The 25181-nt window shown below is 44.4% G+C and overlaps 1 protein-coding gene across 1 annotated transcript in view; it reads right to left on the minus strand.

Moving 5' to 3' along the window:
• Positions 1–474: 474 nt before the first annotated feature.
• Positions 475–25181, minus strand: part of suclg1 (succinate-CoA ligase GDP/ADP-forming subunit alph) — a 35684-nt gene continuing 10977 nt past the window's right edge. The window contains exons 2-9 of the mRNA NM_001292808.1: positions 18636–18742; positions 16216–16332; positions 14892–15104; positions 13666–13723; positions 12430–12513; positions 11083–11234; positions 7075–7263; positions 475–712 (exon numbers count right to left, since the gene is read on the minus strand). Coding sequence (NP_001279737.1) covers positions 686–712; positions 7075–7263; positions 11083–11234; positions 12430–12513; positions 13666–13723; positions 14892–15104; positions 16216–16332; positions 18636–18742 — 947 coding nt within the window. The 3' untranslated portion in view covers positions 475–685. The remainder of the gene's footprint in view (positions 713–7074; positions 7264–11082; positions 11235–12429; positions 12514–13665; positions 13724–14891; positions 15105–16215; positions 16333–18635; positions 18743–25181) is intronic.

The raw sequence follows: 25181 nt of genomic DNA on the forward strand, positions 1-25181 counted from the left end.
CAATAATCACTTAGAGAAACACTGTACTTTGGGGAATCCTGTAGCTCAGTGGTTAGAGCACGCGCCTCGCAAGCGAGAGACCTGGGTTCGATTCCTGGAAGGGCAAAACTTTGGGCAAGTTTCCTTACTCCACACATCTGATAATAAACCCTCAAGAAAAAAAAAAAATACTAATTTGGTCACTCAATCCACGCTGTTTGTGGGACACTGCTGTGCGCAATTGGCTGCCACGTTTCGCCCACAAATATACAGTCAATTCACTTTACAGTACATTCTGTGATGCGCTTTGAGACGTCTAGAAGATGTGAAAAGCTCTGTATCAAATGCAAGCATTATTATCATTTACTTATTATTACTTGCCGAAAGCAGCCAAACGAGTGGAAGAGACGGGGGGGGGGGGGGAGTTAGATGATGAGGCATTCTTCATCGTCCTGTAAAGTGGAAACCCAATATACAAACAGCTAAAATTAGAAGACAATTTTAAATGTATTTATTTTCTCTGTGAGTTCCTTTGTCTATTGTACAAATCCGAACAAAACACAATACGTCTATGGCTTAGTTGTTAGATGTGCTTTCTTCACTCATTTCATTCAGAGAAGTGAATAGTAAGACAGACGAACGAGCAGGGCTGACTCGGTGACGGGACTTTCAGACGTTTTTTTTTGGTGCCTTTCCTGCGGGAGGATCACAGCATCTTCCTCTTTTCAAACTCCTGCAGAGAGAAGAGAGTTCAGCTCAGTCTAACTCAGACCCAATGGCCTTCAAACAACAACAAATTACATGTGTAAAGTGCTTTTCACGTCGGGAGGACGTCCTAAGTCTCTAGACAATTAGATTTGGATTTAAGCAGGGGGATGGGATCAGGAGGGGTGGAGGCAGGGAGGGTGGGGGAAGGAGGGTGACCAAAAGGCAGTCGAAGAGGAGGGTCTTGAGACGGGCTTTGAAGGAGGCATAGGAGGGAGCGAGGCGAAGAGACTGTGGGATGGACCTAAGGAGGTCCTACCACAGTTGATGGGCTGTGCGAGGGACATGGAGCAGGCCTGAGTCTGTTGATCGGAGGGAGCAGACAGGTCTATGAGGTAATGGGTCACAGAGGTAGGAAGGAGCAAGTCTGTGGAGGGCTTTGAAGGCAAGGACGAGGATTTTGAACTCTATCTTTTGGAGGATGGGGAACCTGTGGAGCCGGGCGAAGGTGGGGATGATAGGGTGACAGCCCTGCAATGACTGCTAAACTGTTTGTCCAGAAATGCACTCGCCACAACAATAATCTTATATCTATACAGCGCCTTTCACATCAGGAGTTCATCTTAAAGCACTTCACAGAGTAGACAGTGGACAGAGCTGGTGGTGGCGAGACAAGGAAGGAGGGAGTGGAGGGTGAAGGTCATTTTTTTTGGTCAGCGGGTGTCCCACGAAAACCCGTCGGCAAACTTAGTAGTATCCAAACCAGACAGAGTTCTACATTTATATCCTCATTTGATTCCTTGGTTCAAATCCATTCACTCCCTGGCACCTCCCTACTTCTCGGATCTCCTCACTCCCCAATCCACCACCCGGCGTCTCTGCTCAACTGGCACCGGCCTCCTGCTTGTCCCTCGCACCCTCCGCCCCACTACTGGAGGTCGTGCTGTTAGCCACTACGCTCCAAAACTCTGGAACACTCTCCCTCAATCCCTCTGCCTTGCCCCATCTCTCCCCTCTTTCAAGTCCCGCCTGAAAACTTTCCTTTTCAACCGTGCTTATGGCCACCTCCGCCCCGACACCCCAGCTCGAAGTCAGGCTCTGCCACTGTTAAGCGCTCTGAGACGCTACCCTGCCTGGAGGGCGCTATTTAAGTGCAAGTTGTTGTTGTTGTATACCACGTAAATGTGGAAATTTCCCGCATCTGTAATGGAATGCGCAAACTCTCTTGCTGGAGGGACACATCCTGCTTACTTACCTAATCCTAGAGTATTAGGTGCAGAGCTAAAGCTTCGGTATTCCATGTTGGGGGTAACTGCTGGAGTTTAACAAGCTCACGCTATACTTCACAGTAAATTCTGTGAAACGCTTTGAGACGTTTTGACAACTTGATAAGGCATTGGATCAAATGCGAAGATTATTATTATTATAAAACACGGTATTTCTAACTATTTTCTCCAGCGAATTTCTTCAGGTCACACAGACTCACGGGACTTCAATTCCAAACCAAGGTGGTGAGCCTCTGAGAAATGTACGGGGTGGGGAGAAACATCACAGCATGGACCTCACAGGCCATATGGCCACATCCTGTGTTAAATCAGGGGTTACATAAGAACATAAGAAGACCAAGGTCCATCCAGTTCACCTTCCACCATCCTGGCATTCACATGCACATGTCATGTCACAAACTATATACTGTATCCCACAATATTATTTTCTAAAATAAATCTAAGTTGCTTTTGAAGGAGTTCCCAAACCCCTTCAAAAGAGCTCAAGACACCCATCCCCCCAGCCCCTGCCCGAGGACATTAAGTACCCTGACTGAGGACCTCCCACTCAGTCTCCCAGCTCCGCAGCGAGGAAACAATCTCGCAAATCCCCAGACGCCAATTTGGGATCCTGTGTTAAAATAACTGATTCTGGCTCTCCTCCTGTCTAATCTTTTGTTTAAATGGCGGCCACACAGTCATAGAAATAACTGGGTGGGAAAAGTGACAGTCCTGAATTAATAACAGCAACAACTTGCATTTATGTAGTGCCCTTCAGGTAGGACAGCGTCTTGGAGGAATATATGTGGAGTCCTGTAGCTCAGTGGTTAGAGCACTCGCTTTGCAAGCGAGAGACCCGAGTTCAATTCCAGGCAGAGGGCGAAACCTTGGGCAAGTTTCCTTACTCCACACAGAGCCTAATAATAATCCCTCCAAAACCCAAAACAATAATAAATTGGTCATTTTCAATCTACGACTGTTTGTGGGACATTGCTGTGCGCAATTGGCTGCCGCGTTCGCCCACAAATATACAGTCAATTCACTTTACAGTATATCCTGTGAAGCACTTTGGAACGTCCTCCCGACATGAAAAGAGCTATATCAAATGCAAGGATTATTATTATTATTGGAGCTCTGAACCTGGGAAGGTTGAGGAACGAATGTGCGGGAACGGAAAAGACCATTGTGGTCCTTCTGGCTGGTCCCAGAGTAAAACAGGAAAATACACAGCTTTCCTCCTCACATAACTAGCCAACAAGTTTAAATATGATAGAAATAATAATATGCGCCTTTCTCGCTTGGGAGAATGTCTCACGAGATGAGGCTAAAGTGTAGTGACAGTGTGTTTTGTGGGCGAATGTAGATTACTCTGTAACGATTGCAAAAAAGCCATGTTGCATCAGTGACCTCCTTAACTGCTCATCTTAACACTGTTATTGTGATTTATTTACAACAAATAAGGAACAGAAGTTAAGATGCCTTCTTCAAAGTTATTGAATGAATTGAGATAATTGGTGAAATGCATGTGTTTCTTCAACCAAGCGTTACCTGAATGCTAATACACAGTGGCTTCTCCTCGCAGCAATACCGCTTGCTGATATCCCCATTAAAACTCTTTTTTATTAAATTATACTAATTAAAATATCTTTTATTAAATATATTAAAAATGTGTGCGTTTCGCTCGAAAAATACAGTCAATCCACTTTACAGTATATTCTGTGAAGCGCTTTGAGACATTTCAGAGACGTGATAAGGCTCAATATCAAATGCAAGAATTATTATTATTAAAAAAGGGTTGTTTCATACAGTGACCTTTAGCCTTGCATTTATCCAAAAGGCTGTGATGCTGGATCCATTCAAATGTTCAAGACTGAGGTGGACAAATATTTGCTAGGTCAGAGTATCAAGGGATATGGGGCAAGGGCGAGTACAGACTGGAGTTGAGGTACAGATCAGCCATGATCTTATAGAACAGCAGAATAGGCTCATGGGGCTGAGCGCTTCGGGCTCAAGCGAGAGGCTCAACAACAACAACAACATTTGTATCACACCTTTCACATCGGGGAGCTCCTGGACACTGCATCGCGTGAAGGATGCTATATAAATTCAAGTTGTTGTTGTTGAATGGCCTACTTCTGTTCCTACGTTCCTTCATATAGGATAACATCTTGGAGCTCTTTACAGTGCTGGAGTCAGATGCTAAGCAAGGTGGGTGGGAGAAGGGGGAGATGAACTCAGCTATTGTAGAAGAGGTAGATTTTAAGGTGGCATTTTAGGGTGAAGCGAGAGGAAGTTGCAGAGGTAAGGGCCTTTATCTTAAAGAAAATGGTGTTTTTGCTGGGTACACACTGCTGTGCTTTGCGACAGTCTCTGCTGGAGTTACTTGTTCCATGTTACACCCTGGAAACAAGTCATTAAGCCCAACTCGTCCACACCAGTGTTAATGCTCAGCATAAGCCTCCACCTACTCCTATACCCAACAGCTAAATCTGTAACAGAGCATCTTAGCAGGTCCACAACTTCCGAAGCACTTTACAGAGTTTCCATGAAGTGTGGTGACTGTATTTTGTATCCATTTACACACAGTGCAAATAATAATTCTTGCATTTGATATAGCGCCTTATCACGTCTTTGAAACATTGTGAAATGTTGGGCAAGTTTCCTTACTCCACACACATCTGTTTACCTAGCGTGAGAAGGAACCCGGTTATTAGTCGATTGGTGGATCACTTTTCTGGGGATAATAATCCTTCAAAAAAAACAATAAACTGGTCACTCAATCCACGACTGTTTGTGGGACACTGCTGCACGCAATTGGCTGCCTCGTTTCACCCACAAACATACAGTCAATTCACTATACAGTACATGTTGTGAAACGCTTTGAGACGTCTAGAAGACGTGAAAATCACTATATCAAATGTAAGGATTATCATTATATACTTTGTGGTGAAACGTGGCAGTCAATTGTGCACAGCAGTGTTCCACAAACAGTGGTGGATTGAGTGACTAAATTACTATTTTTTAAAAAAAATTGAAGTCAATGACCAGTTTTATTTTTCAATCTGAAACAAAGCATTGCAGTGCAGTTGTGAAAATCAAGATTTGTTCTTACTTTAACCTTGTGGCTTCAGAACATCCACCACAGCCGAAGGCACCAGCAACTGAGGTGAACAGTATTTTGCTGCCACTTGGTGGTAACAAAGAGAATTACACCCAGTGTTTGAACAGTGTTAAATTGTGGGTTCAAGCCCCACTTAGGGATTTTGAACTCAGTCTAGGCTGACACTCTAGTGCAGTGCTGAGGGGGTGGGCGGGGTGCATTGTCGGAGGTGCTGTCCTTCAGATGAGACGTTAAATCGAGGACCTGTCTGACTGTTCAGGTTGATGTTAAACATCCTGTGGCACTATACAAAATCAGAGAGGAAATCTCTCACAACAGCCAAGGTGTATAGACACTTGCAGGATTCTTGGCCACAACATGGGGAAAGACTCCCTTCTCTTTTCGAGCAGTGCCACAAGAATTTTATGTTCACCTGAACAGGCAGACAGTAACTGCGAACAGGATGCTGTGAAAGGCGCTATACAAATGTAATTTGCTGCTGTTGTTGGACCATATTGTTAAATTAGTTGAGTTTAGATTCCCAGACGTCATTCTCAGGCTCAGTATGCAGTGCTCTGGTCAGGCCACACCTTGAATACTGCAAACATTCTGGTTACCACGACATAAGGGGGCTGAGGTGATGCAGAGAGCAATGAGGATGATCCCCAGTGTTAGAGGAATGAGCTGTGAGCATAGACAGCTGGGGAGAAGATGCCTCAGAGCGGACCTAATAGAGGTGTATTGAATGTTAAATGCGACTGAAAAAAGTAAACCCAGAACAATACTTTAGGGTGTACCATGACAATAGAACAAGAGGACATACTTGTAAAGCCAACTTCAGGATAGTCACCAGGAAGGTTTCTTTACACAGATGATAATTAATGACTTGAACAGGGTTGCCATGAACTGAGGCTGAGGTCTGGACACTTGGATTCATTTAAAAAGTATCTTGATGCAGTAATGGGAGGTGGCAGAGTGGATTCTGGAGAGATGAGTTTGGATGGGCCAAAGGGCCTTCTTAATCCAGGCCAATTATGTGATCTTGTGATCTAAAGGACAGCATCTCCGACAATGCAGCTCTCCCTGTATTGGGAGCAGCAGCACAGACTGTGAGCTCACAACCTTCTGACTCGAAGGCAAGAGTGCAACCAACTCAGTTTGGTCCTCAATTCAGCTGCACAAACATCATGAGCTTTGGTTCTAGCTACCCACAAGTGTTCCCCTCTTCCCCCCACAAACCATATTTCTTTGCAGCAATATCACTGTGTCTGAAACAAAGTGACAGGCAATTTGCACAATTTCTAATCAAAGGACCTCACTGAGGAGCTATAAAAGCAGCAGCATTGTACTTGCTTACAAGCCCATCAATCTGAAGCTAAACAATCTGGGGAGCTCAATTTGGACAGTATTGTGAAACTGCGTGCAGCCATAAAGTGAGTACCCAATTTTTTTTTGGGGGGGGGTTGTTGGCCAGGACTCTGGAAGAATTCTCTTTTGGAACAGTGCTACAAAATCTTTAACATCCACTGAACAGGCAAACAGGACCTCTGTTTGACGTCTCATCCAAATCCAAAGGTCAGCACCTCTGACAGCGCAGTGGACCCCCAGCACTGGCTTGAATCCACAACTTTCTGACTCGGAGATAAGAGATCTACCGCTGCTCCAGGCTGATACATTGCAGGACAAAAGTCATTGGTCAGAGAGAAAGCAACATTCAGGTCTGCACAACAACAACAACAACAAGATTCCATTTATAAAGCGCCTTTCACGTCAGGAGGACGTCCCAAGGCGCTGCACAGTTGGGTCAGGACCAGAGCAGGGGGAAATGGTCAGGGTGAGGGAAGGGAGGGAGCAAGGAGGGGGGAAATGGTCAGGGGGAGGGGAGGGAAGGAAGGGAGCGAGGAGGGGGAAGAGAGTCGAGAGGGGAGCTGAAGGCTCGGTCAAAGAGAGCACAGGTGAAAGGCGCTATAGAAATGCAAGTTGCTGTTGTTGCACGGACCCAGGACCAAAGGAAATGCGTTTTACCTTGTGTATGGTGCTGCCAAGCTGTGCGGGTGACATGCTGACCACCACGCCAGCGCGCTGCAGGGCAGAGATCTTCTCTTTGGCTCCTCCCTGCCCCCCGGCAATGATAGCACCGGCGTGACCCATCCTGCGACCCGGTGGGGCAGTCAGACCAGCGATGAACGACACCACTGGTTTAGCGTTGGGTCCCTGTGAGAAACAAAAAGAGCACAAAACCAGTTAAAGACTGAGTAACGAGGACTAAAGATTCCCTAGGATGTCAACAGGGACAAGAGGTTTCAGTTGTAAAGAGAAACCTGAGAGGTGACGGCTGGGCTGACACTCCAGTTAAGTGCTGGGGGGAGAGCTGCATTGTCGGAGGTGACTTCCTTCAGATGAGACGTTAAACCGAGGCCCCAACTGACTGTTTAGGAGGGCGTTAAAGATCCCTTGACACAAAGGGCTCACAGAGCTCCCATATACTTGTGGTTGAATGCCAAATTTCTACCCCCAGCCACCTTGACCTTGTGCAGACAGCCAGTGGAGTCCTGTAGCGCAGCGGTTAGAGCACTCTAAATAAACAGAGGCGTGTGGAGTAAGTTTCCCTTTGTTTGCCTCTGTTTATTTAGCAGTAAGTGGGAACCCTTATTCAATTGGCAGATCACGTTTCGAGGGTAATAATCCCTCCAAAAAAAAAAAAAATTGTTCACTCTGCACGACTGTTTGTGGGACATTGTGTGCGCAACTGGCTGGTGTGGTTCGCCCACAAAATATAGTCAATTCACTTTGTAATATATTCTATGAAGCACTTTGAGACATATCAACAAAGTAAGGCGCTATATCAACTGCAAGGATTATTAATATTGTTATTACTATTAAAGTCACGGAACGTGGCAGAATTGTTAAGGCTCAAGTGGAGGCAGCAAGCCAAAGTCAGAGGGGGAGAGAATCGACAAGCCAACGATATACTAGGTTAAAGAGAAGGGAGTTTCTCCCTCCTGGTGTCCTGTTGATCAATCTCCAGATAAAACTGGTCATTCATTTCACAACTGTTTGTGGGACACTGCTGTGCTCAAATTGGCTGCTGTGTTCGTCTGCAAAACACACAGTCACTACACCTTACAGTAAATGTTGTGAAGGGCTTTAAGACATCACAATGACGTGATAAGGCGCTGTACATATATAAAAAGGCCCTGGAGGGGGTCCAGAGCAGATTCACAAAATGATATCAGGGCTTAAAGGGCTAAATTATAAGGCCATGGTTATAAACGTGGTCTGTAGAAGGTTGAGGGGTGATCTGGTTGAGGTGTTTAAAATGATAACAACAAAATTGCATTTGTATAGCACCGTTCATGTTGGGAGGACATCCCAAGTCGCTGAAGAGATTTGATAGGGTAGTTACAGAGAAACTATTTTCTCTGGTGGAGAATCCAGAACAAAGGGCATAATCTTAAATTAAGAGCTCGGCCATTTAGGAGTGAAATCAGGAGGCAGTTTTTCACCCAAAGGGTAGTGGAAATCTGGAACTCTCTCCCCCAAAAGGCTGTGGATGCTGAATCCATTCACATTTTCAAGACTGAGGTAGATTTTTGTTAGGTCAGGTATTAAGGGATATGGGACAAGGACGGGTAATTGTAGTTGAGGATCAGATCAGCCACGATCGAATACAATGGAGGAACAGGTTCGAGGGGCTGAATGGCCTACTCCTGTTCCAATGTACCAAATGCAAGGATTAATAATAATAATAATCCTTGCATTTCATATAGCGCTTTTCACGTCGGGAGGACGTCCCAAAGCGCTTCATAGAACACACTGTAAAATGAATTGACTGTACATTTGTGGGCGAACGCGGCAGCCAATTGCGCACAGCAATGTCCCACAAACAGTCGTAGATTGAAAATGACCAATTTATTATTGTTTTTGTTTTTTTTGGAGGGATTATTATTAGGCTCTGTGTGGAGTAAGGAAACTTGCCCAAGGTTTCGCCCTCTGCCTGGAATTGAACTCAGGTCTCTCGCTTGCAAAGCGAGTGCTCTAACCACTGAGCTACAGGACTCCACAAATTATTGTTATCATGATTATTATTTTCATAATTATTATCATTGTTAAGTCCCAGTCTGCAGTCAATAAGCTCTGGAGTTAGTCAGTTTCAAGCTGCAGAGAAACAGCCTCCAAATCAAATCTCTTACAAAAATCAACATGCATATCAATCAAGCAGGAAATTTAAGAAAAACCGAAGCAGAACAGAGTCTCCTCGAAGGGACATCTCCAGCTCTGAACCTCTGATTGTGTATTCCTAGCTAACACGGATTGCCATGCTGGCAGTGACTGGAGTCAATCTCCTTGTGGCCCTCAACAGCTGCTGGAGAAAGAAAGGAGACCAATAACGTCACGCTCCTTTGGACCACATTCAACCGCGAGTCCGCAGAGAGCAGTAAGTGAGATGAATGTTAACGCCGGGGCTGCCATCTGGCCCTCGTGCCCAAACAATGATTTCTCCTGTGATGCCTTGTCCAAAACATCGCTGTGCAACACACAACACTGCACCTGTTGTTTGCAAACACATCTTCAGGAAAATAAATAACCCTTATATTTAACAGAGTGCTCAAAACATCAGGAGGATATCTCAAAGGGAGTCACAGAATATACTATAAAGTGAATTGGGTATCTTGTGGGCGAAACGTGGCAGCCAACTGCATCACAGCAGTGTCCCACAAACAGTTGTGGATTGAGTAGTTTAGCGATCACACATTTTGTAGACAAAAAAACACTCACAGGCAAAATATGAATCAAACTATCCTTTCAGGTTTAAAATCATCTCGGTACATTATCTTACCTGAAAGACGCAACTTAGGTGCAGGCTACATAGAATTAATAATAATCCTTGCATTTGATATAGCCCCTCATGACAAGATCTCCCATTGCGCTACACAGAATTTTACTGTAAAGTGTAGTGACTTTTGCTTACAGGTGAACACGGCAGCCAATTTGCGCACAGCAACGTTTTACAAACAGCCATGAAGTGAATGATCACCAGTTGTGAATGATCGATCGCATAGAGCTTTACAGCACGCGGGGCAGGAAGGTTATACTCCACACGAACTTCCACCCTCTTAAATTTTTGTTCTCAAAAATTCCATCTATCATTTCATTTTGAATACTAGTTCCTCCTCAGGCCCACTTCTTCCCGAGAAACCAGGCAAAAAGTCGCAAAAGACAACAAGTGCATGAAACAAGACCTTTTGAAAAAAGATACTTGACACCGCCAAATCACTGGGGTCCCTAAACTAAAGCTCTCACCAACTGGCGGCTAATCTTTCTGGGATTAGGGGAGCTTGGCGGTCTCTCTAGAGAGTAGGTTCCATTCCTAACACAGGGAATTTTTCATGAGTAGGTCACGTGCACATGTTGGAACTCTCAAGACACTCAGTTGACCAAAATAACACGGGTAAGAGAACTTGTTTGGGGGGTCAGCTGGGTGTCTGACACGTGCATAAACCCATCACTATGCTTAAAGAGTATCCAAACCAGAGTTCCACATATGCAACCCACACAAGGTGTGTCTGGACCGCAATGCGCACTCTCTCCCTGGAGGAATACATTCTACTTACTTAATACCAGAAAGTATTTTATCTGGCCGGGACACCGAGAGAAATTCCTTTCTCTTTTTGAATAGTGCAGTAGGATTTTTAACATCCACCTGAACAGCAGTCAGGACATCTGTTTAATGTCTCAACTATAGAACGGCACCTCCGACAATGCAGCATCAGCCTAGATGGGAGCTCAATATCCAGATGAGGGCCTTGAACTGACTACCTTCTGACTCAAGCCGAAAGGTTAGCAACTGACCCTGATTCAGTCTAAAGAACAAAGTGAAGCTCTCCTGATCTTAGCTGATATGAGCAGTGAGGAAACTGCATAGCCTGCATTTAGCAGTCAGGGGAACCTGTTATGCGAAGGGGTTTGAGATGCAGCCCTACGTGAAAGGTGCTATACAAGTGTTGGCATAAACCCTCTTCAAGCACACACCGAATTATTCTGTTCTAAAAACTCAGCTGCATCCTCTTCAGCACTGCCTCCGATTTCTCCGATCAGGATGATGCCCTCCGTCCTCGGATCCTTCAGAAAGACATCTAGACAGTCGATAAAATTAGTCCCGTTGAAAGGATCGCCGCCGATACCTAGGAATTCAGAGAAATCAAAATTAACAGGTCTCCGTCTCCGTAACGTCAAACTCATCTCTTGTCAGACAAATCCTCAGCCTGAAGGACAACAAATTACATTTGTTTTGTGCCTTTCACGTCGGAAAGGTGCAGGGCAGTCAAGACGCAGGACAGTCAAGCATTAGGACCTGAACTGGGGGTTGGGATCGGGAGAGGTGGACTGGAAGGGCGAGGGACGTGCAAGAGGCCACAGCCAGTTGAACGAAGGGGGAGGATAGAGGAGTTGGGTGTGAGCAAGTTGTTGATGAGATTTCTGATGCCTCTGTGTGTCAAGAGCTCAGCCTGGTCCTACAAGCACTCTGGGATGCTGCTCTGCATGAAGGGCACTATATAAATGCAAGTTGTTGTTTTACACCAGTCACTAGTGTTTGGCGTTTTCAGAGCAATGTTTCAGGGAAAGCTCAATCTATTTTGCTGAGCAAATTTGCTCTTGACTTGAGGGTTGGGAAACAAGTCAAAACCACAGAAAAGAGGAACAAGTACCTACAGTACCCTTGCTCATATCCCCCTCCTCGCCCCCCCGCCCCCCCTCCGACCCTCACCGCTTGGCTAATACAGGCCTGCTGCATGTTTCCCGACCCCTCTGACCATCAGTTGCCATGCCTTCAGTCACTATTCCCTAACCTCTGGAACCCCCTACCGCTATCCCTTCACCTCCTCACTTCTTTATCAATATTTAAATCCCATCTTAAGACCTACCTCTTCAAACACACCTGTAGTCATTCCTCCCCCTTGCTCGGCATCCAACCCCGCCACTGTGCAGCCCTCCCAGACTCTATACTGCATGCAGACTGCTGTTGGTGTATGATATATATATATATATATATAGCTTACGTGTCTCGTGTGCCATCTGGTAAGCTTACCCACTGCTTGTCGAGCTAGGACCACCCTAAAGTTAAGTGACTGGTCTGTTCCAAGTCCTGCCGATGAGCCAGCCTGGGCTGTGCTGCCATCAGCAGCACCCTGGAATACTGCGGACCTTCCTGGCTCAGGAACCGGACTAGAGACGGTCATAGAAGGCTGGCTTGATTATGACGTACCATTGCCAGGCATGTCACCTTGGAGCCAGTTCAGCTCCAAGGAGAACCTGCTTACCCCCCACCCCCAAGGAGGATAGTCACCAGTTATTCCTGTATGCACTGGAGTGACTTACCGATACAGAGAGACTGGCCCAGGCCAACTTGCGTTGTCTGATGAACAGCTTCATATGTTAAAGTGCCGGACCTTGACACAATCCCTATTAAAAAAAGACTGTTTAACATAATAAAATCAATTAAGAGAGAAATTTTGCGCACTATTCCGCCTCACAGATTTCCAAATACGATTATTGTAGCTCAACAGCTAGTGCAGAGCACAGCTTTCCTGGTTCAGGATGCAATATTGCTAATAATAAAATTTATTAAAAACAATAAAACTAAATTGGCAATTGGCTGTCACTTTCCACCCACAAAATACATAGTCAATTCACTTTACAATATATTCTGTGAACTGCTTTGAGAAGTTTCAATGACATGATAAGCCGCTATATCAAAAGCAAGGGTAAGTATTTTATAATCCTTGCATTTAACATAGCATCCTACCACATAATAGAAATGTCTCAAAGCGCTTCACAGGATTTACTGTAAAGTGTAATGACTATACTTTGTAGGCAAATGCAACAGCCAATTCATGCACAGCAACGTCCATAAAACATATATACACAATACAATTTACATTTATATAGCGCCTTTACATACCGTGAACGCCTGATAATTCATCACCGAAAGGGAACAGGGCTCAGTGACGATTTATCCAGAATGGCGAATTAGGCAGATATATAAATGCATAAATAAATACAGCCGGGATACTGACAACATAATGACTAAGTGTTAGTGACAAGTTAAGCCAGGGTTGAGTTATCAGAATTTTGCTATAACTCTTCAAAGTACTAGATGGGCACCTGAGCTGGATATAAGTGGGAGACAAGGGGAGAGGAGATGGAAAAGATTCCCAAAAGCGCGATCAAAGAGGTACAATTTGGGACATGCTTTGAACATGGTGAGGGAGGGAGCAAGTTGGAGGTACTCTGGGATGGAAATCCAGAAAGCAGGGGCAAAATGGCTGAAAGCTCCCCCGCCGATAGTGGGGCAGTTAAGGCAGGGGAAGTGAAGCAGGCCGGAGCTCGCTGAGCAAAGGGAACAGCCGGGCCAGCAAAGTTGAAGGAGGCTGCATATGCATGTATGTATATTCACATTTACTACATAAACTTCATAGATTTAAAAACACACAAACAGAAAATCAAGACAGAAAATAAAAACGATATTAAAGTGCATTACTTTGTCGTGAATTGAAATTCAGGAAATTAAAAGGTACCTCTAAAGCCAACAGCCAATTCCCAACCAACACTCACCAATACGACCTTTTTTGTGGATGTGTCCAGGCATGATTCCAATTTTACACTCCCCTGGCTTAAAAAGATTAAACAATCAGTGAATAACGCAATGGACACAACAACAACAACTACTTGCATTTATATAGCGCCCTTCACATGGGGTAGCTGTTTAAACTGAGGGTATTAAGAAATTATTGAGAAACGGATGTTGGACATTATTGAAAAGGGCAGAGAGCACACCACATGCAACAGGGAATTCAGTCTTTGCCTACTCTTAATAATAATTCTTGCATTTCATATAGCACCTTATCACATCGTTAAGATGTCTCAAAGCACTTCACAGAATAATATGTAACAGAATATATTGTAGCAGTCAATTATGCACAGCAGTGTCCCACAAACAGTCGTTGATTGAGTGACCAAATGTTTTGTGGAGGGAGGGGGGATTATCCCCGGAAAGGGATCTACCAATCGACTAACAACTGGGTTCCTACATACTGCTAGGTAAACAGAGGTGTGTGGAGCAAGGAAACTTACCTAAGGTTTCACCCTGCTGGAGAATCAAATCCTGGTCCTCTCGCTCGCAAGGCGAGCATGCTAACCACTGCACTACGAGACTCTATGAGTTTAACCAGCTAAAACCACGTAGCTTGCCGTTACAAACACTATCTGGCATGTTTCCAGTTGCTTGTCTAGCTAGGATCACAGTAAGTGCAACAATAGCAATTACATAGCAATCACAAATTCTAACTACACGTGACTCAGGAGGGAAGAAAATCAGTCAGCATTCCTGCATCCAATCACAGAGTCCCAACTCATGCAATAAAGTGCATGTGTGGATGTCAGGTAAGGTTTAAATTGGGATTCGCGGTGATGCCCTGAGCCTCCTAGCCCACTTGAGTGGAATACCACTGCCAGGGTCTACAGAACAAGACCCCTCATCAGAGCACAAAGCACGGAGCAATAAGATAAATAATAATCCTGGGATTTGAACAATGCCAAGTGATGGCAAAACGTGTGTAAAAGTAAAGTGACCGTGTATTTGTGGGTGATCGTGATGGCGAATTTGTGCGTAGCGATAGCTCACAAACAGCCTAAAGTGAAAGATCAAACTGGAGCATTGTTGGCCAGAACAGCAGGAGAAACTCCTTTCTCTTAGAGGAAGTACAAACAAGAATCCCAACTCAAAGCAGCTCCACTCGAGCACTGAGTGTGACAACATGACTAACGACTATTCTGCTTACGTTGATCACTCCTGGACAGTTGGGGCCAACAAGACGGGTCTTGCTCTGACGGACAAGTCTGTGTTTGACCCGCACCATGTCCTGCTGGGGGATTCCTTCTGTGATGCACACCACCAGGGGTACCTCCGCATCGATTGCCTCAATAATGGCCGCAGCAGCAAATGGGGGAGGCACGTAGATAACAGACGCATCGACTCCTGTGCCTTCTTTCGCCTGAAAGCACACATCAGAAGATTTATGAATAATAATTCTTGCATTTGATATGATAAATAATAATTTGGTCACTCAATCCACAAATGATTGCGAGACAATCCTGTGTGCAATTGGCTGCCGTACTTTGCCCAGTCACTACACTTTACAATATACACTGTGAAGCGCTTTGAGACGTCTTAACAATGTGATAAGGCGCTATGTCAAATGTATGGATTGTTATTATTGATATAATGCCTTTCACCCCAGGAGGCTATTTCAAAGTGCTTCACAGGATACACTGTAAAGTGTAGTGACTGTATCTGTAGGTGAATGTGGCAGCTATTTTGCACCCTGTAATGGCTATGTTATTTCAGTGCCTTAGTATGTCCTTCCTACATGAAAGGCTCTATATAATGCAATTTGTTATTGTTGTTGTCACCCCAAACAGCCATGATGATCAATTTTATCACAGGGATTGTTGGCTAGCACACCTAATAACAGCAATTTGGACTTGCGTAACATCTTTCACGCAATAATGATAATCCTTGTATTTCATCAAGAGGTCTCAAAGCACTTCACAAGATTTACTGTTAAATGTGTAGTGATGGTATTCATAGGTGATTGCGCCAGCTCAATTGTGCTCATCCATGTCCCGCAAACAGCCCCAAAGTAAATGGTCAATTTTATTTGGGGGATCGTCGGCCAGGTTTGAGACATCCTCCTGACTTTATACCAAATGTAAGAATAATAATAATAATAATCCTTGCATTTGGTATAGCGCTTTTCACGTCGGGAGGAAGTCCCAAAGCGCTTCACAGAACACACTGTAAAGTGAATTGACTGTATATTTGTGGGCGAACGCGGCAGCCAATTGCGCACAGCAATGTCCCACAAACAGTCATAGATTGAAAATAACCAATTTTTATTATTGTTTTTGTTTTGTTTTGGAGGGATTATTATTAGGTGTGTGGAGTAAGGAAACTTGCCCAAGGTTTCGCCCTCTGCCTGGAATTGAACTCAGGTCTCTCACTTGCAAAGCGAGTGCTCTAACCACTGAGCTACAGGACTCCACGAATGATTATTATTATGAAGTGAATGAACAATAGCATTCGTATTCACCTGCAGTCCTTACCTCTTTAACAGAGTTGAAGACGGGCAAGTTCAAGTGGCTTTTACCCCCTTTTCCTGGCGATACTCCTCCGACCATGTTAGTGCCATATTCCAAAGCTTGCTGACTGTGGAATGTTCCCTAGAAAGAAGAAAATTACTCCAACTAGGACCATGAACAGGTAACTCAGTAGGTTGCAGGGCAGAATCAAATGTACAATAACAACTTGCATTTATATAAAGCCCTTCGTGTAGGATAATGTCTTGGAACGTGTCACAAAGATGGGTTGGACTTCAAGGAAGGACCAAAGGCACAGTTGAAGAGGTAGGTTGTACGGGAGGGGTTTAACAACAACAATTTACATTGTTGAGTAGAGCCTGGCTGGAACTGGTGTGATGGTGCAGGTGAGTATGCAGGTGGCAGAGTTTGAGATTTAAAGACAGATAAAGAGGGAGCGAGATGCAGGGTTATGTATTCCAGCACTGCACGACTGTCACGACAAGAGAGACTGAACCTCAGCCTCAGGAGGCTTTAGTTTGTATCTGTTTCGAGGAACAGTACTGGAGACCTTCAGTAACCAGCCATTGTGTGGTTACTGCACAGGTTCCAGCTGCAAGGATAACAAAGAGGACAGGAGGAACAAACGTCAGTCAACGCAGCTTTAAAAAACGTGAAGCAGAAGAACATTTGCACACAGTCAGTTTTACTAACAGGTCAATCATAACAGATCTTAGTTATGACCTCAAATAAAACAGGTCATATTAAGTGGAGGAAATGTTCATCCATTTAAAAACTCAGACCGTCAAACAGTTAATACGTTAAACAACAACAACAAGATTCCATTTATAGAGCGCCTTTCACGTCGGGAGGACGTCCCAAGGCGCTGTACAGTTGGAGTTGGGTCAGGACCCGAGCAGTGGAGAAATGGTCAGGGTGAGGGGAGGGAGGGAGCGAGGAGGGGGGAAATGGTGAGGGGAGGGAAGGGAGGGAGCGAGGAGGGGGAAGAGAGTCGAGAGGGGAGCTGAAGGCACGGTCAAAGAGAAAGGTCTTGAGACCGGCCTTGAAGGAGGAGAGGGAGGAGGCGGCGAAGGCACTGGGGGATAGTAAGGGGGACCGATGGTAGGGCGGTTGGGGCGGAGGATGTGGAGCAGACCGGAGCCAGAGGAACGGAGGGTACGGGCAGGTAGGTAGGGGGATAGTAGGTCAGAGAGGTAGGAGGGAGCAAGGCCGTGAATGGCCTTGTAGGTGAGGATGAGGATCTTGAAATGTAATGAACACCTTAAAAGCAATCAATCTGTGATGGGAAATAACTCAATAACTCAAAGAACGCGTCAATCCTCTGAGTGATTTTTCACCTGTCAGGTCTATGCTCTCCCATTAGAAGACAATGCATTTACATTGTATTAAAGCTTCTTTTACACTCCGTCATCTCACGCAGTATTTCACAAAGCAGTTTCCCAATGAACACACATCTATGTCATCTACAAAGCATCTCATCCACTTACTCAGAGATAGAGTTGTTGTTGTTATAGTATATCCTGTGAAGCACTTTGGGACATCCTCCCGACATGAAAGGTGCTATACCAAATGTAAGGATTATTATTAAAACGCAGGTTGAAAATGTAATAGATATTAATAATAGATCGCAAAACAACAGGGTTCTAACAGGGTTTCCCTGGTTTCATCTCTTTTGTTCTTAGGCTGTTTCATCCTGTAAAGCCAGAGGTAGCTGTATGGAGCTTAGTTATTCCAAACCTGCAGAGACTGTGCAAATGAGGAAATCAACATCAACCTATAAAACACCCCTGTGGTATGCAGTGATTTGTGTTATCTTTATACTCCACTGAGCAGAAGTATATCTCTCTTTGGTCTGGATTGTTTTTGAACACATTACCATACTGTTAGGATCAGATTATTTATCTGTGCACTTTAGGACCTTGAATCCTTATACTAATAATAATCTTTGCACTTGATGCAGTGGCTTTCACATCAAGAGGACATCTCAAAGTGCTTCACAGGAGTTTAGCAACTGTATTTCTGTAGACAAGACAGCCAAACGATCATGAAGTAAATGAACATTTGTTTTAACTCAGGGCGGATTGTTAGCCAGGAGACCTGGAGAAACTCCCTTCTGTTTTCGAATAGGGCCATGGGATCTTATTCATCAACCTTTCAAAAATCAAAAGGTCTGAAATTTCCCACCTTTGAGATGTCCCCCCGACGTGGAAGCCGCTATACAAATGTAATCTTGTTGTTGTTTACAGTAAATCCTGGGAAGATCTTTGAGATGTCCTCCCGATTTGAAAGGCGCTGATCAAATTCAAGAATTATTAAGATGAATATTAATATGTAATATTGTCATTACATGTCAGGCATGATTTTACAAATTAAAAATAGATATTAAATGTTAAAACAAGATTCATAGGCAGCCAAACAAGACGCACCTGCTTCCCAGTAAAGCCCTGGCAAATGACTTTTGTTGTTTTGTCTATGTAGAGGTTTTGCCTCGAGCCATTGTAGCAGTGCCTCACTCCAATCCGCTCCACTGCACCTAACGAAACAGATTTAACAACACAAGTCCCAAATCAATCGGTCATGCACTGCGCTGACTTAAGGCGATCCATTGGGAAAGTCATCCAAATTAAGAGGATCCCTTTATACAGGGTGAATCAGAAGTCCTTACTCATAGAAATGTTCATTATTAATTTTTTAAAAAGGCATTCAACGAGAGTGTGCAGCTATTGCTCCTTCATTGTGTTTGTGAAAATTTTTGTCACCAAGTTGCTATGTATAAACATCTACTTGACATGCCGTGTGAACATCTCATATAGACCTACGAGTTAGGACTTTTGATTCATCCTGTATATTCACCCACTGAATTAAGTGAATTAAGAATTAAGAATCAAGGGAAGAGAAGAAAAGAATAACATCAATGCAAATTAGATTGCTCTTAACCACTTTCTTTGCCGGGATGATAAGGATATGTCTCTGGTCTCTTTACTGTGCATTACACTGGGGATTAGTCTAGTTGCAAATTTCTAATGCTGGCAAATACTTTTCATGATCAATTGCTGAATCCTTGGACTCAGGTATATCTGACCAGGTAGGCAGGCTGATATGTCATCAGCAGTGCCATGGAACACTACGGACCTGCCTGGCTCAGCAACCGGACTAGAGACTGCCACAGGTGGTGGATTTGATTTCAACATTTCTTGGCAAAACTTTTAATTCCATTGCTCCACACTTTCACCATGCCCTTTAATACCTCTACTAACTAAGTATGCTTCCTTGTTTCACTCTTATTTATCCTAGAGTCTTCACTTAGTCTCCTCCGACGGCTTCCACTTCCACCCCTGCACAGTTACATGCGATGTTCATCGGTGCTCTATCCTCATCCTCTCCTTTCCACTGTCTATATGCTTCCCCCATGGCACAGGGTCCACTTCCACATTTATTTGATCTCTCTGCCTCCACCCCTGATTCCAGAATCAAGGGTAGTCCTATTAGATTGTGCTATCAGATATCAAGTTCTGATTGAGGTCTAAGTGTCTACAGGTCAATGTCAACAAGACTGTGCCTCTCCTGCTTGTCTTCTCATCTCAGACCCTGAATGCATTGATCTGCATAGATACTTACTCCAACTTCGAGCTGGAGCAGAACCTTGGTATCTTGCTTCACCTCTAAATGTCCTTCAAAACCTACATCTCACTCGTGGGGCTTTGCCTCAGCGCGGTAACGTTCTCCACCATTACTTGCTTCCCGCTCCCCCCCCACCCCTTCTGCGATCCTCACCACACCATCACGTCGAGGGTCAATTATTGCAATGACCTATTCACCAGACTGCCTATCACCTCCCTACACAAGCTGCAGACCATTCAGATCTCTCCATCCTCAGATCCACATCCTCACTCGGCTCCACTGACTCCCCATTCCCCAACGGATTGAATTCTAGATCCTTGTCCTCATTTTCAAATGTCCCAGACCAATCACTGGGGGCAGGGAATCCTCCCACATAGCTTCTATTAACCCTGCAAGCCAAAGTCAGACACCGAGCTGCCCGCCACACCCAAAAAAGTCCATGGTCTCCCCCCACCCTACCTCTGTGCCCCAAATGTCTTGGCCACTCCCTCCCCTCAGCAAAGACTGACCTGCTTCATGTCCCCCTGCTGAATCCACCCCATCATCAGGTCAAGTTTACAGTCATGCTGCACCAATCTCAGTCCGGCATGTCCGTCCCCTTCAAAACCGATGACCTATCTTGTTGACCATGCCCTCGACCACCACCCCACCCCGAGCTCCACCACCCCCACCCCCGAGTGTTCCACATCTTCACATCCCTCTGTGTGAAGAAATGCTTCCTGACCTCAGTTCTTAGTGTCTTGGTTCTGAACTTATTAATAAAAATAATCCTTCTATTTGATAAAGCACCTTATCATGTCATCGAGACAATTCAAAGCACTTCATAAGATTTACTGTAAAGTGTATTGACTATATTTTGTAAATAAACACAGTAGCTAAAAAACATTGCAGAAAGTAATGTTCCACAAACAATCATGAAGTGAATGACCAATCTTATCTGAGAGATTGTTGTTCAAGACAACTCCCTTCTCTTTTCAAGTAGTGCCACGGGACCTTTTACGACCACCTTCACGGGCGGATGTCCCTCCGACAATGAGCACACTGTGCAGTGGACTGGACGGTCTAGACTAGGCGAATTCAAACTCCCTGAAGTTGGGTTTGAACCCACAAGTTTCTGACTCAGACACAAAGGAGTCAAGCTGACACCTCAGGAGCGAGGGATCGATCGACCAAAATGAAGAATCATGCACTATTCAACCTTTCATTATTTTAAACCTCAATCAAATCACCAATAAAGTACACTCCATTTCTTATTTTGTGAACCACTTTCTTAAACAGTTCCATGCTGAACTAAAACAAATTATCAGCAAAGGAGGAGAGCATTTGGACCATCATGTGGCATTTTCCTTTCAGCGTTTTTCCCACAAATTTCACAGTGGATCAGTTAATCCATTTTCTGTATATCCTGTGAAGCGTTTTGAAATGTCTCAAGGGCGCCATAAGGTGTGTATCAAATACAAGGATTATTATTATTACCCTGATTCTGACACTTTTTATTTAATATGATTTTTTTAGATGGGACATTTACGGATCAAACGAACTTTGTAGTTTCACAGCACCTTGTGTCAAAATATCTCAAGGGGGTTCCCAGTATTTGCTGTCAAGGTAGTGCCTTTTTTTCGTTGGACGAACATGCAAGACAAAGACACGTACCAAGGCCTCACAAACAGCCAGGCTGATGTGGAAGTGAATGACCATTTGATATGAGGATTGTAGGGCACTGGGAGAAACAGCAGTGGTCAGATGAAGGTCAGATACAGCATAGAAGCAAATCAATTAAGCACACAGATTGGATGTGAAACAGTAAAGAGGGATTATGCATCGGATCTCTGGCTTATACAAACTGCAGCTTTCTTCTTAATATATTCTGATGGGAAATGGGGAAAGGCATTGAGGACGTGAACATTGTACAAAGATGCAGTAATTTTTAACGAAGAACATGCCCCAAGTGAAGCCAGGATTGAGGCAGCAGGATTTGAAAGAAATAATAATAATCCTTACAGTTGATATAGCCCCTTATTACATTGTTGAGCCACCTCAAAGCACTTCACAGGACAGACTGTAAAGTGCAGTGACTGTGTATTTTGTGGGCAAGCGCAGCAGTCAATTTGTGCACAGCAATGTCCTACAAACAACCACGGCGTGAATGACCAATTTAATATTGGAAACTGTCGGCTAGGACACTGGCAGAAACTCCCTTCTCTCTGTGAAACACTTTGAGATGCTCCTCCTATGTGTAAACATTATACAAGTGTATTCATTTAGGTCCCATCTGCCTTTTGGTTCAGGTGGGCTTTAAGCCTGTAGCTCAGTGGTTAAAGCACTCGCCTTGCAAGCAAACACCTGGGTTCAATTCCAGGCAGAGGGCGAAACCTTGGGCAAGTTTCCTTATTCCACACACCTAATAGTAATCCCTCCAAAAAACAAAACAATAATAAATTACAAAATAATAAAATTAATTTTCAATCCACGACTGTTTATGGGACACTGCTGTGCGCAATTGGCTGCTGCGTTTCGCCCACAAATATACAGTCAATTCACTTTACAGTCTATTCTGTGAAGCGCTTTGAGACGTCGAGAAGACGTGAAAAGCGCTATATCAAATGCAAGGATTATTATTATTATTATTTAAGTGGGCTTTAAACACAAAGCTTTTCTCCGTTATGTTCTACATGCTCCCTCTTGGTGACATCATCCGCAGACTCAATCGACTCCAGGACCACTGCTGTCCTGACAGAATGTCGGTCAGACATCAAGTCCTGGATGAGAGCGAACTTTCTTCAGTTGAACGTCAACAAGACCGAGGCTCTCCTGATCGACTCCCGTCAGTGTCTCCTCACCTCAGGTGCTGACAGCATCACCATCCATGGCTGCACACTCCACCTCACTGAGCCAGTCCAGAACCTTGGCGTCTTGTTTGACCCTCAACTATCCTTTCTACTGCACATCCGTGCCATGACCCGCTCTGCCTTCCCCCACCTCCACAACATTGCCCGACTCTGCCACTGCCTCTCAGGTCGCCGAAACCCTCAACCATGCTTCCACACATTTAGGCAACTTTCCTTACTCCACACACACACCTCTGTTTATCTAGCAGTAAATGGGAACCCGCTTGTTAGTCAAATGGCAGCTCACGTTCTGGGGCTAATAATCCCTTAAAAAATATATATAGTCACTGTTTGTGGGACACATTGGCTGCTGCATTTTGCCCTCAAAGTATACTGTCACTACACTTTACCATAAATCCTGTGAAGAGCTTTGAGACGTCTTGAAGATGTGATTAGACGCTATATGAAACGCAAGGAATATTATTTTATTATTACATATAAGCTTGACTACACCAACTCTTTGCTTGTCGGTCTTCCCAACTCTTCCCTCCACAACAGATCATCCAGAACTCTGCAGCTCGTGTCCTCTCCCACACTAGGCTCCATGACCCTATTACCCCCATCATCACCCAGCTCCACTGGAACCCCATCCCCCAAAGGATCGAGTTCAAAATCCTCGTCCTCGCTTTCAAAGCCCTTCATGGCCTTGCTCCTTCCTAATTGTGACCTACTAATGCCATTTCACCCTCGGCACGCAGGCCAGGCAGCTCCTGAGACTACCCTCTGCTCATCAGTATCCGGTCTGTTACTCGTTCTTCATTCCCTCTGCTTACCATTAGTGTTGTGTCTTCAGCCACACCACCCCTGCCCTCTTCCAAAACCTCTGACTCCCTCTCCTTCTTCCGACCCCAAAAAAACCTACTAAACATATGCTTTTAACCGTGCAGTCCCTTCACCTCGGTCCCTCCCTTGCCTCCTTCAAAGCCTGACTCAAGACCTTTCTCTTCGATCGCACCTTTGGTCACCCTCCTACCCCCCCACTGCCCTCCACCCCTCCTGATCCAAACCTCCTGCTCAGGTCCAAATCCCTGACTATCCAGCATATGGGGATATCCTCCCGACGTAAAAGGTCACTATACAAATTTAATTTGTTGTTGTTATCCATTTTACAATCCCGGTTCATCCAAATTTAAGTCAATTGGCTACTTATCCATATTACACATCACTTTGACCTTGAGTACCTCTCCCTCTTAGCTCAATACCCCCCATTGTCTTTGTGAGTGCACTTCTGTCAGATGGTTATCCTACTTGAATCATGGGACTGAAAGAATTGCTCTTGAGGAAGCCGGCACAAACACGATGGGCCAAATGGCCTTCTTCTGTGCCATAAATCTCTACAGTTCTATATAAGTTTTTGCTGTTGTATATGAAAGCTACGGCTTTGTTAAAAACAAATGTCCCTGTAAAAGTCATTTTGGAATATAATGATACATTCCCCCACTGTCCCCGCACCAATCTGATATAAAACTGACATGGTCAGTGACTTCTGTGGTGTGTGCAAAGATATGATCCCACTGACAATTACAATAATAACTTACAACTGCTCAAACATGGGTTTACGTTAATGAGGGTGCCAAGGGGGAAATAGACAGGTATGCTTAAAAATCCTTGGATTTGATACAAGGCTTTATCATGTCCCTAAGAGACGTATTTTACTGTAAAGTGGTGCGACTGTGTATTTTATGGGTAAACACAATATGCAAGATAGAGGCTTGAATGGCTTCAAGCGGTATGGGGATAGTGCAGGGAAAGGGATTGAATGAAAAGTTTGCTCTGAGTGTGGGTCAGACTTAATGGCCCAAATACCCTCTTTCTATTCTGTAAATTTCCATAATTCTATGAATGTTGCTCTGGCACTGAGCCCTCCTGGCAGTGAAAGCATTTCTAAGAGTGTTAACAGAGTCGCTGTCAAATTATAGCAAGATGCATCCCTTTCTTTTTCTTTACTGGTAGAATTTCAATAGTACTCGCAATATGTTATATCAAATGCAAGGATTACTATTATTACTTATTATTCACTGTGGACTATGGAATCTTCCTAAATGTGCCCACCAAGTCCTCACTCACTTAACAACTTTGTGGAGTCCTGTAGTTCAGTGGTTAGAGCACTCGCTTTGCAAGTGAGAGACCTGAGTTCAATTCCAGGCAGAGGGCGAAACCTCGGGCAAGTTTCCTTACTCCACACAGAGCCTAATAATAATCCCTCCAAAACAAAACAATAATAAATTGGTCATTTTCAATCTACGACTGTTTGTGGGACATTGCTGTGCGCAATTGGCTGCCGCGTTCACCCACAAATATACAGTCAATTCACTTTACAGTGTGTTCTGTGAAGCGCTTTGGGACGTCCTCCTGACCTGAAAAGCGCTATATCAAAAATACAAGGATTATTATTATTATTATTACTCAATACAGGAGAGTACCTTAAAACTCTTCCTGTATTCATATTTGTATTGCAACAGC

Source organism: Callorhinchus milii, unplaced genomic scaffold (assembly GCF_018977255.1).
Source record: "Callorhinchus milii isolate IMCB2004 unplaced genomic scaffold, IMCB_Cmil_1.0 Scaffold1, whole genome shotgun sequence".
NCBI classification, from domain to species: domain Eukaryota; kingdom Metazoa; phylum Chordata; class Chondrichthyes; order Chimaeriformes; family Callorhinchidae; genus Callorhinchus; species Callorhinchus milii.